The following is a 12,571-nucleotide window of genomic DNA, read 5'->3' on the forward strand; positions in this document are numbered from 1 at the left end:
TCCTTTGGAACGCGTCCTCCAGCGCATGAGGGACTCTGAATCGCCTACAACAGCTTTGTGCTGTAGGGACCTTTGTAAGATTCCTTACCAAAATGGAAAGGTGTAGTCCTGATGCAAATGAGAGCAAGTTGTTACTGTTTTAACTTTATGGAAATGTTCTGAAAGTACAGCAAAGGCATCTGAAGAACAAGCACATCGTAAAATGAACTCTAGAAAGTTTACATTTGTGTTGAACTAATTTAACATAAGAATACTCCTTAAGAAAATAATTAAAGGAAGCTTTCTCATTTACGTAATTCCCCAGACAGGAGGTAGAATGTGCAGAAACCGTCACTAGCACTAAAGAGTACAGCACATCATTATTTTAGATTTGCTTTTATTTTTTGATTGAAGAAGAAGAAAAAAAAAATTAAAAAAAAAAACCCAAAACAAACCCCCAAAAATCCCTGGCAAATTTTACTCAAGGTGTCCAGTTTTTATGCTAAATGCTGGAAAAGCAAAGCTGTATTTCATTCTATAGTAATGGAATGCACCTGTCTAGAAAACACTGGAACAACAACTGCTACTTTCTGGTTTTAAACAAATCACTTACTCTATATAGAACTATTACCTTTTGATATTTTTACCATGTTGATACTTAGCACATTGGAACTGAGTAGAACTACAAGAGACTGACAAATTAACATGTGAAATGGAGTTAAATAAGTACTCTGTTCTACAGTATGCTTGTTTTCAAAAAAAGAAGAAAAGGTAGAGTATGTACATGTTAGCGTGCTGTCCCTTGGAAACTATGTTGGAGTGGAGGCTTAAGCTTGCTGCTGAAGGAGGCAAAGTGCTAAGGAAGGTACTGGCAGAAGACTGGGCTGAGCACCAGAGTAAGTCACCTCCATCTCTGGCCACTGTCATTTTGAAGGTTTTGCTTCTATACTGGTAGAGCAAAGCGGTTTTCCAGTACAGTGAGTACTGGTATGGGATGACTTGCTCACAGGAACAGACCTAAACCTTCTCTGTGTATTTTAATGATTGCTTTCTAAATTTTGGTTCCTTAATATATATATTGTAAAGACAAGCACGTAAAAATGCCTCAAAGCTAAATGTGGTCCAAAGCAGTTTCCTTAAATGGAAGAAGTATTACATGGTAGCTGATGCTAAAAGTTTATCCTGAAGCTCTGATATCTTCCATGTTTGTAATAACCTTAAGGAAGTGACCTAGTCATACAATCCAATTTAAGGCAAATTTTTTTCCCTTTTTTCTGGTGAGAGGCACATTACTTCCACTTCCTTCTGAGGCTGGGCTGGTGACTACAGACACAGAGGTAGTGTTTGCAACTGCAGAAAAAGTGTGCATGCACCCAATGTCTTCTCTTTTGCAGGCCAGGCCTCTTAGGTCACACTGTAGAAATGGGGCACTAATTGCACTGTAAATTCCTTCAAAACATGGCTATCGCAGTAAATATGTTAATTATAAACTGATAGAGATTAATTAGAAAATGACTTTTTAAAGGAGCATGTGACTTGCCAAGGAGCAGTCAGTAGGACAGGTTAATCTAGGCCAATGGAAGTTTGGCAAAAGTTCAGGAAACATACCCTTTGTTCCTTACTAACAGAAAAAAAAATAGCTCACAGGAATTTTTCCTGCCCCCCCTTCTTCCCCCATAAGGAAATTCCAGACTATCAAAAAGTTCTGTTAAGGGAGTTAATTATTCCACTTAGGAATTAGTGTCCATTGGATGTTCTTTGTACTCTTCAAGAGCACCACAAATGGCTTTCAAAAAATCAATGGAGCATAAGAAACTAAACTGCAATGGTGTTGCCAAATAAGTCAAGTCATTTCATCAGTCTGCATGCTGAATTTAACATGGGATCATTTCCGAATGGATCGGTCAGATTCTCGACATGTTGAGAACTGGCATGGAAACATCCCAATTTACACATGCGGAGAATCTGGTCTGGTATCTCCACTTCCTCTGGAGCAGAATTTTATTTTATTGTAAGTTTGGATACAGTTAAAGACAGCAATGATGGATTTATTTAAAATATAGATTCAGGAAGGCTGGATCAATTCTCATGAGAATGCAAGGAATTTTTTAAACATACAGATGTGTGATTTGCATGTAAATCATCAACACATGGTAGAAAACAAACCATAAAAAAAGATTCATCTAACTTCCTATATGGAAGACATATATTTCCCCAGAGCTCTGAGGTTACTGTAAAAGCTTATGCAAAATATGAAAGTGTGTACATTCTATGTACATCTAATACTTGTTATAAAATACCAATGTTTCAATGGTCTGACTCTCTAAATTATTATTTCTGCTAAACTGTGCTTTGTTTCCCAATGAAGACAATCACTGTAATCAGTTAAAAAGTACATCTCGAAAAGAACACAAAGCTGAAAAGATAATACAAAAACCACCGTCCCGCTCTTTTTTTTAATAACGTCTCAACATACAATCATAAAGCAGTTGGTAACAAATGAAGTCTTGTATAAAACAAGTAGTATAAAGACAAGTGTACCTTTGCATAGAAAGGGGCTGCTAACCCTATTAAACAAAAAACAGGTTTAAAAGATGAATTCTTTAGTAAGTGCCAAATCATCAAGTTGATATGAATGCATTTTGAAACCATGGCTACATTTGTACATGGCAAGCAATCACAGAGGTCTGTAACTTTCTTCAACTGTTATGACCCTGCATGTGCCAATCTTTTGGATATATTCCTCTGCAATGTGGTTTTTATATGAGATGCTTGCCATATTTCTTTAACAAGCTAAATAGTCTTTGGATGACTGTGGAACCTTGTCAGATGGAAAGCTGGCCTGACGCTTCTTCACAGAGTGCCATTATTTAATCCATACTGAAAGCTGGCATTGCTAAAAACACTTGTTTGCTTCCTATTCACTACTTCTGGGAGTCTAAGTTTTAAAAAAATGTCAGACTGTATTCTCTAAGACCAGAATTCAACAAAACTAGCTAAAATGCTAGCATTTATCTTATCATGCTTGCTGCAATATGATAAGGTGCTAACTTTTGGAAAGTAATTCTACACTCCTTACTTGGGCAAAATCTCCACTGAAGGAAAGTGAGTAGGGAGTGCAGAGCAGCCCTTTGTACCATTGTTTTTAGAAATGCTGCCATTTACAGTTTAGTGGTGAATTATTTGTTCAAGTAGACAGTGTCTCAGTGAAAATGTCTAGATAAAAGAATGCATATGTACAAGATCAGAAAAGGACCCCTCACCTCTGATTTAAAAAATAAATAGCTGGTTTAGATGGTTATTACTGGAATCTCATCTTTAAAGGAACAGGAAAGTCATTTTTTAGATTTTTGTCTCCTCTTTCAAATGGCTTATTGGAAACGGAAATGTCTTTCAGAGTTCTGTAACATGCATTGGATAGCTTGGAGGTGGATGTGACGGCAGTTTAATATTAAGGCGCCTGATATGACAACCGTGGCAGAGCAAGTGGCCCTCTAATGGGTAACAACGATGGCCTTCCTCATCATTGAGCTGCAAGCCACAATCCTAGAAGAAACATACATCCCAGATTAGTGAGTGATTCCGGTAGGTCATCTCACAACAATGTTGATCCATCCTGCATAACCTTAAGAGCTCCCTCCCATGCCTCCAAAGCCAGGAACCTCAAAGAGTTTTTGGTAGGTGGACCCTGACTATCTCATATTAAGCAAAATGACATCACTGAAGTCAAACAGGACAGTCTATAATAGTACCCAGCATCTTTTCCCCCCATTGTTTCCCATCCTGGTCTCTTCTTCATCTAATAAGTGTTGATGCAAATCAGACAAAAACAGGCCAAGGACGGACTCTTACACATACGACCTGGAAGAACTTGGAACAGAGAAGGAGCTAATTCTGCAACAAGGCAGTGAGCAAGAAATGGGGGAGCGTAAGTAGAGAATGGGAGGAGGGGGAGATGACACATGTTTTACTTCTGAAGCAGGGCTGTACTTTCTTCAATTTGGAATTTAAAAAAATTAAAGACTTCAAGGCCAATGGTTCATCTTTAGTGGAAATATGTTAGTACCTCTGGGACAGGGACAACATGGGTGAACAATAGTGGAGGAACAGAGATAAAAAGAAAAATAACAAACGATGAGCTGGCAGACTATTATGTACGCTGCAATAGAAACAATCCTGGTTCTCTGTTGTCATCATTATAATTTTGAGAACATTTTAAAGTCATGGCAGTTTTGTCTTGGATTTGATGTTTCAGGTATGTTAAATACTTAAAAATTGTTCCTGTGACCAGACCTGACAGACCAGAGATTCTGAGTATGTATCTCCACCCTTAACAGAAAGGAAAAAAAAAAAAAAATTGAACAAGGTGGCCATATAGGTCATTTTAGTATTGAAAACTGATGCAAAGTTTTTAATTGGACACAAAGTATGGTTTTTTCAGCTTTCATAGCTCAAGTTACAATGCTGAAATAAGAATGAAAAATGGGTTTTAAAGTAAGCTTTAAAACTGGAGTGTTAGGTTAGGGAGACTTTGATTAAAGTTGCTGCCAAGGTACTTTTCTGTGTGTTACTGTATGTTATATAATAACTTCATAGTCCTTCATGTAAGAGTTAAAATTCCTCATTAGAATTTAACAATTTCAGATACCCTGTAGATGTGCCAAGTGTTCATACCTTTTTCCCTCTCCAAAATTGTTTTCCTCTTCTGCAATGAAAAAGCCTACCTTCTCAGTGGATTTCAGTTTTAGAATGGGGTCTATTGATCTGTAAACCGGCTTGAACTTGAGCAGAAGTTAAGTGGTTGCACAAGAAAGAGATGATACAGAGAAGCAGCAAAGTTTCCAAACAGACTACTGACTTTGCATGGCCACCAGGTGATGATGGCACTAACAGCATTTCAGAAGTGGCTGTGTAAGTCATCATAGCCTTTGCAAAAGTCTCTATGTGAATACCTCAAAATACTGGCACTAACTTTTCTAGCAGTATTTGGAGACAGCAGTGACCCAGGGTGTACAGTTTGAGAGCCTGATTTGAGACCATTAGGCAGTAACCTACCCTTGTTAACACATGGCTAACCCCCTGATTTCTGTACACAAATGCACTCTGCCATTCTGGGCAGATGTGGAGGCAGCTTGATTTGCCTCAAACTGGAACGAGAATGGGGAAATGAATAATGAAACAGAACTGAAAATAAACCCCCATTGGGACATTCTAATATAAAGTCAATAGCCTGAGAGAGCAGGGGAGGGAGCTGTCATCTTAGGTGAAGCCTGCACAAAGCAATAGATGGGGGAAGAAGGAGGAGGGAAGTACAGCTCTCCAAAATGCTGTGATTTCCTGTGCCAATTTATCTTTAAAAATTAACAGAAAAGGATGGTGTATCAGGTATCTCTGATGGAAGGAGATATCTGAGTGGAGGGGGTCTTCCTTACATTTAGGTTCACATACGTTTCAAGATGCCCTGAATTTTGTTGTTTTCTCCCTCAGTCAGAATTCTCTTTGTAAAACCTTTTTGTGCAAAAGCACATAGAAGATAGTATTGCTGCATTTTTGCCTCTGGTGCCAAGACAGTTAGGTAGCACAGTTAGGATCTGTGTGGATATTTGCATATTATATCAGCAAAAGGGACTTTTTGGGTTGATCCCAAATTAAAGAGTTTGTTTCCCTCCTTATGCTCCCGGATGCAGAGCTAGGACTGAACTCATCTCTCCTCTCCAAAGCAAGAGCACTAATCCCACAACTTGATCCGCCCCAATAAACATTTAAAAGTTCTGCACAAAAAGAAACTACGCCCAAAAAAGTGACAGAAAGTCAGTGGTATCCCTGTCTCTTTTCTAGTGAAGAATCAATACTCATTCAGCATGGAAAAACCACTGATCCCCTAGAAAAGCCTTCCCGTGCAGGAGCGAGGGTCCTTCCCTGCACAGGCAAGGTGAATTCAAGTCTCCTCAGATCAGAGCCACACAAGCTGTATCAAGAGATCAGGAAAAAGAGAACAGGCACCTACACTTTGTTCTCTCCCCATCTGGAAGTATTGAGAAAATTCAACCCAAACAACCAAACCCAGCTTTTGAAGTTAATATAATGGGACAAAAAAGACACTACTTTGGCACTAGAGATGACAGCACCACTTGCAGCCCAGCTAGCGCTCATCGCTTTGCCTCCCCTCCAGGAGCCAGGTGAGGCAGGGCCCAACCTGCCCAGGCGTCCAAGGGCCAGCAAGTGCACCCTGGGGTGCGAGTCAGGCACCTACCAAGAGGCTGCTAGTTGTTTGCAAAGCCTTGCCGTGGGGCAGGCCGGCAGAGGCGCCTGATGCTTACCTCGCAGTGATAGCACTCCACATGGTAGTCTTTATCCATTGACACCACCCGAATGGTCTCCTCGGAGCCCTGTTGGGGAAGCAGAGAGAAGGTAAGAGTGGGCTTGTAGGCGGTGTTTTCTCAATCTTCTTTCAGTGCCCAACCTACTGCTTTGGAGAGCTGTTTCCCTGGGGGATTCCCTCTTCCTCCACAGAGCAGAGGCTCTGTGACCGCTGAGGGTCTTGTCCCCTGGTGCACCGCTGTTTTTGCTGTTTAGCAGCAGCGTGGGTGTCTGACATATCTAAGCTGTAGAGGTCATTTGGAGAGTGTAGCCAAAACTTCATCCTCAAGGGACAAATTAGTCTTGAAATCAAGTAATTTTCCAAGGGCACCCAGGATCTGAACGAATTACCAGCCAAAAACTATGACCTGCTGATTGGGTAACTTCTCCTTGTAGACAGCCTGCCCTGAGTTTTCCAGGACTTGTATTCCCCTCAAACCATCTGCTGCACAGCTATTTTGCACATGTCGCTGTATGTACCCCATAGGGATTTACATACCAGTCCAGTAGGTAATTATGTGCACAGGCAAAAACCTCAGTGTGAGGGTGGATGCAATGGAGTTGTGTAATTCCTGGCTGAGCCCCAGGCCCTGCAGAGCAGCCCATACCCTTCTTGTAACCTCACAGACTCTTTCCCTGATCCACTCTGAAGCCTCTGAAGACAGAGCTCATTAAATTTGTTGCCTTGCATTGTTTCCAGTTCCAGGTGTGGTTAGAGCATCAGATATGACGTAGACTATGTCTGAGAGAAGCTGTGGGCAAGCTAGTACCTGCACTGCTAGACCTGAACTAACCTAAGAAACCTCCATGGGAAAGAACGTGGAGTGCATCCTGCAAGCCATTAGATGAGTCAGCAGGACTGCTTTTTTTTTTTTTAAAAAGTCATTTTGTAAGACACAAATCCAGTTAAATTTATATAGGGGTTTTCTCCTCACATCCCATCATGAGGACAAGCAGTTCTGGCTCAGCTTTTATAAGGTTTCTAATTATGTGAGACCTGTCCATTTAACAGAAATAATAATGATAAATAGAGAGTAACATGCAGAGTGATGGAGGTGGGCATGCTGAGAGGCTCTAGCCACAGGCTTTACTAGGGCACAGCAGCTTATAGGATGCAAGCTCTGGCTCTATAAACACAAGGAGGAAAAGGAGGGAGGCTCTGAGGCCCTTGCTTACAAATGAGCTGGTCAGTGACCACAGCAATGGGAACTCAGAGGCTCCGGTGCCCACCAGAGTGGGAACACCACTGCAGGCAGGCAGAAAAGGGATGTCTTAATGCACAAGTCTTATCGTGGTAGCTACACTGTCAGGATAGGCTCAGGTTGCAAGCAGGTCATTCACCTGGCTTCCCTTTTAGCCAACTTTTCTGCTGCCTTTTTCCACCCCTTTAAGCACTTGCATTACATTGCCACCCCAGGCCAACAGACTGTGTGGCCTTTTCACAGGGTCAGGGTAACCCTCAGATGTCTTTTCAAGTTTGGGCATCTTAACAGATCCACATCAGAAATGCAAACATAGCAGACAAGGAAAATTGCTACTTGAGCTAATAGGAGATTCTAAAAATAAACAGGGCTTTACTTCTTGGGTTGTTCTTGGAGCCCCAGTCAGGGCTTTCAATTAAATGAGATTTATAACAGCATAATTAAGACCTGGAAAGCACCCTAAAGATACAAAGTACTATGCTGCATAAGTAGTATGACTATTACAACCTCTGGGAATGTTTGGGAGTGACATTACTGCTGAACTGTATTTAATTTAGTATCTGACATAGTATAGGTTCTGGAAGAGGGAGGAAAAACACCTACTGTGTTTTTACAAAGTGTTCATATGCCAACAGTTGTTTTCTCTAAAGAGTCAGTGCATGTTAACATGTACCTGTGCTGGTAGGATCGGCTGGTTACAGGAAGCGCATTTTGGTGCAAAAACCCTAGGGTGCAAGAAGAAAGTGTTCAAATCACATTTAAAGCTTCTTCAAAAAGTAGAACCAAGAGAGCTATTCTAACCATGCCTTGTTTTTAGCAAAATCTAGATACACAGGATTTGAAACACCTTAAATGTTTGATCATACTTAGGGAAAAGGAAATTTGGAAGAGGCTGATCTACCCCAGCTTTATTGCTCAGGTCTTCCTGACCTCTAGGCATAGTGAATCCAGCCCTCTTCCCACATCTGCCCTTCCTCTTACCTTCCTTTACTCATAACACCATTCAAATTCTTCCAGAGACTCACTGCTTTGACTGCAAAGCAGCTCCTGACTTGGGGACTGGCACCATCTGATGTCAGAAGACATAACTGTGCTAAATAGGAGAGGGGCTGATCATGGCTAGGATCTACTTAAACCAAATGCATCAACTGGTCTTATTATCCGTAGCTGCATTTTACAACAATCACTGGGACAACATTCACTCTATCCTTGTAACACGGTCAACTTGGTACCAATAAGGTTGAGCACAGAGTGATTTACTCTTGCTGCATAAGCTGAGCTACTGGTCGACTGGAGCTAAGAGCATTCCTGTTGCCTTCAAGCAGGAGCAGAAAGGAGTCCAAAGGCAACCACTGAAACCACAAAACTTTTTGTCAGGTGAGGCTAAAGTCATTCTAACACTAGCTGCTAATTACATGTCTACTGTCCAGTCTAGGTTAACCTAACTTACAGTCGCCAGTGCCATGCACTACCAGAGCCTCGACTCAGAAACAGCCAGCGGAACCTACCATCACTTGCAGAATTAGCCTGATCTAATTAGTATTGAAAGTTCTGAAAGAAGTAACGAAACAGCCACAAGAGAAGTACATCCTCCGATGGTGATTTTCAACCTCACCTGGCCACACTGGGCCCATGAAGTGACCTTTAATATAACTTTAAAATACTTTACAAATGCAACATGTGAGAGCAGCACTTGAGGGACATCTGAACAAATAGGAATGACCCTTTTTATCTACTACAAGGCTTATAACTATACCAATAATTTAACTACTATAATTTTTCCAAGCATGCAATGGAGTTGCGTACTTACGTATGGTAGTCTTTGACACAGTAAATATTGTTCTCCACATCTACAGTGAAGGGGACTCCATCCAAACACTCGTTACACACCACGCAGCGGAAGCAGCCAGGATGGTATGACTTCCCAAGGGCCTGTAAGATCTTAAGAGGCAAACAGCAAGATAAGTGGATGTGTGATTACATGAGATTCCCCCCCCATATACTGCTGTGTCTGATTCTTAATAATGACAGTGAGAAAAGCACTTCAGGATGAAATTACCACTCTGCAGATCTGTCAGCAAGGGGCCTTTTAAAACAATCAACTTGCTTATTTCAGTGGGTTTCAGTAGGCTCCCAATAAAAAGAACTGTGAAAATCAGGCTAACGCCCATCAGTCTTAGCTCTGCAGGGCCAACATTGCCAACAGAAATTGAAAACGGCTTCAGAGACCACTTCTTGGAAAATCTGTTGCAGCCAAATACAAGTTACTGGGATACAGAGTTAATTTACAAAACTTAACAGGCTGTGACAGACAGAATCCAAACCAGTTATTACTCAAAAAGTAAAATAACAAGAAAAAAAATAGGTGTCCCTTTATTGATTAAGGATCCTAATCCACCACGGTTACTGACTGGTTATCACCCATAGAAGCCTGTCGGTTTCTGTTAAAATTCCATCTGTATCCATGAGTTTGGATACAGATCCATCCATCTGTCCAGGCTTTTCCTATGATGACCTTGTCTACTGCATTTTAAAGGTTTCAGGGAAAGGCCTAATGCAGTCTCAGCCACACTACTACAGAATAGATCCCCTCCCTCCTGGCATCCTTGTATGTAACGCTCAGTGTGGCACTGGGACATCAAGGAGGAGGCATGAAGCCCATGAACAAGCCTCTGGGAAGAGTGAGACACAGTATCATCTTCAGGCAGCTCTCAACAGGTTTTAGCACCAGTTGCATACATTTCAGGTGTAAGAAATACCTTTGGAAGGTAATTTCAAAAAGTATCAGCTAGCTGCAGTGCTCAGCTTGGAGGTGCTAATAAAGCTGGAGATGAAAAATCTCCACAGGCCAAGCTCTCATGGCCCTGTAGGTGATTCTATGAATAAAGATCAAATCAACAGGAAATAAGAAGCGGCCCATCAGAAAAATGAACAAAATCAATTTATTTGAACCTTTTTTCCCCCTCTAATGAAGCCCTATAGCTCTCCATTCAGTGAGTGGCACCAGACTCCATTTGGTTTGCAAGTCTGTTCCTAGCCAGAAACAACTCGTCTCTGCGCGTGTGTTGCTATCTAGGCAGCTCCGTAACACAATCTGTTAGCCTGGCGTGGCTGTGCAGCCACCCCTTTGCACAGAGCAACTGCGCTTGCAGCCTTGAACAGCTTCAGCTGCGCCCAGGCCTGCGGGGCTGCAGCTCTCCACTCCTTGGCTGTACGCGGGCACCACTACTGTGCAGGCACGTTTGTTGTATGTGCGCTCCCAGGGAGGAACACGAAGGAATTAGCCAAATAAGACTGCTTAATTCCTGGAGCTCCCAGAGCTGTTTCCTTTGTGAGAGCACGTTTGATGATGGGAGAAAGGCAGACAAGCACCTGCCAAGCTTCCAGCTACTGAGCTCCACCAATGAGATATTATGGACTCTTGCCTGGGATTCTGCAATTAAGGGCCAGCTCAAAGCACGCAAGTCAGGATACCCCTCCCCGTCCCAGCATGACACAACTCTAGAAATTTGCTCTTGGGCTAAAACGAACAATATCCTTGTCCAACCAGTGGTGCCAGGATATGAGCCAGAATCCTCATTAGTGAAGTCTCCGTTCCAGCTCCTACTGAACCTCCGTCTCTGCAACGCAATAGCTACTTCTATTAGGCATATTGAGGTTCATATACATTTTAAAGCAAGAGGAAAATAAATATACTACATGATCTGCACTTCTTCAATGTGCAAGCTACTTCATTTCGTTTGGGAATTTCTGCTTAGGAAGAACAGACTAAATTCTTCCTACTTTCACCCACTGAAATGATGCCAGCAGCATCTGGCCCAACCCATAGCCCTTTGATTTTTTTTTGTATTATAAAAGTAACTCTGACCACTGGCTCCCTACAAATCCCACTGGCAATAATGCATTTTAACTGACATGGAGCAAGTGGCAGAAGATAAATAAAGCAAGTCACAGAGCAGGCGACCTCAGGACTATTGATAATGTCCCTCTCCTCGCTAGCCCATCTCTGTCCATCCACTTGACAAAGCTCTTGCTATTCTACTGTCTTACAGAGCACAGCCTCTGTTTTCCTTTACCATGGTCTCATACAAAACTGTGCTGTATTTCCCCCCTTTAGTATTAAAATTCTATTTATATTTATTTATTTATTTATTTAAACTGGCATGTGGCAGAACAACAGCCTCTCATGCTCTCAGGTAGAAAAGAAGCCCCACTTACTGTACTTAATAGAGCATGAAGGTATTTTTGTTTATTTACTGCCTCAGTTTCAAAAATTACCTTGACAGCAGCAAAAACACAATGATAGTCTGACTAGGGAAAAAGCACAATGTGTCACAGTGCACTACCCAAAGTACATGAAAAGCAAGCTACCCCGCCGTTAGGAATTTAGGTCTCTTACCATTTCCATTATGAGGTGTCCACAAACAAAGCACTTGTCTGCTGTTTGCTGAAAACCTGAATACTGTTCAAATGATAGAAAAGAAAGGATTATTAGTAGCTGCTCCTCTAGCTGCAGAAATACCTTTGAAGTGAACACTGTGCTATTTTCCAGCCTGTGCTGTACATGATAGCAAACTATACAATAGGTTTGGGAGACAGTGACTCAGAAGGCCTTCGCTTTGCTCCTGCAGCACGCTCAGATACCAGCTTGGCCTTCTGATGCACTGCAAGATTTCCATTGAGATTTCCAATGTAACAGTATTATTTTTATTTTTGAAGCCTATTTGGCCAGTTTGCATTTGGTATGCTGGAATTCACTCTTTTGGTTGTTGTTGTTAGCAAAGTAAATAACATAGGACTTACCTCCTGACTCCTGCTCAAATTAGTGACCAGATGCTCACTGACCTTAGATTTTAGACCTACATTTCACTCAGTGCTATATGCAGGCTAGAAAAATGAAGACAGGCCCAAGTAGGATTTAGCTGTCTCGTGGATATCAAGCTTTATATCCAGGGAAGAATCTAAAAGTCCAGTTGTAAGAGCATGGGCTCCCTGCACAATGTGGACACCAGTAAGGGACCTCAGAAAGA

General features: G+C 41.7%; 1 protein-coding gene and 1 long non-coding RNA gene across 2 annotated transcripts in view; one reads left to right on the forward strand and one right to left on the reverse strand.

The window, feature by feature from the left end:
- Positions 1 to 12,571, forward strand: part of LOC142413997 (uncharacterized) — a 55,605-nt gene that overhangs the window by 41,231 nt on the left and 1,803 nt on the right. The window lies entirely within an intron of this gene.
- The window catches only part of WTIP (WT1 interacting protein), an 85,531-nt gene continuing 75,364 nt past the window's right edge, over positions 2,405 to 12,571 (reverse strand). The window contains exons 5-9 of the mRNA XM_075510792.1: positions 11,941 to 12,003; positions 9,352 to 9,482; positions 8,215 to 8,266; positions 6,300 to 6,368; positions 2,405 to 3,525 (exon numbers count right to left, since the gene is read on the reverse strand). Coding sequence (XP_075366907.1) covers positions 3,373 to 3,525; positions 6,300 to 6,368; positions 8,215 to 8,266; positions 9,352 to 9,482; positions 11,941 to 12,003 — 468 coding nt within the window. The 3' untranslated portion in view covers positions 2,405 to 3,372. The remainder of the gene's footprint in view (positions 3,526 to 6,299; positions 6,369 to 8,214; positions 8,267 to 9,351; positions 9,483 to 11,940; positions 12,004 to 12,571) is intronic.

The sequence above is a fragment of the Mycteria americana genome, chromosome 8 (assembly GCF_035582795.1).
Source record: "Mycteria americana isolate JAX WOST 10 ecotype Jacksonville Zoo and Gardens chromosome 8, USCA_MyAme_1.0, whole genome shotgun sequence".
Classification (NCBI taxonomy): Eukaryota; Metazoa; Chordata; class Aves; order Ciconiiformes; family Ciconiidae; genus Mycteria; species Mycteria americana.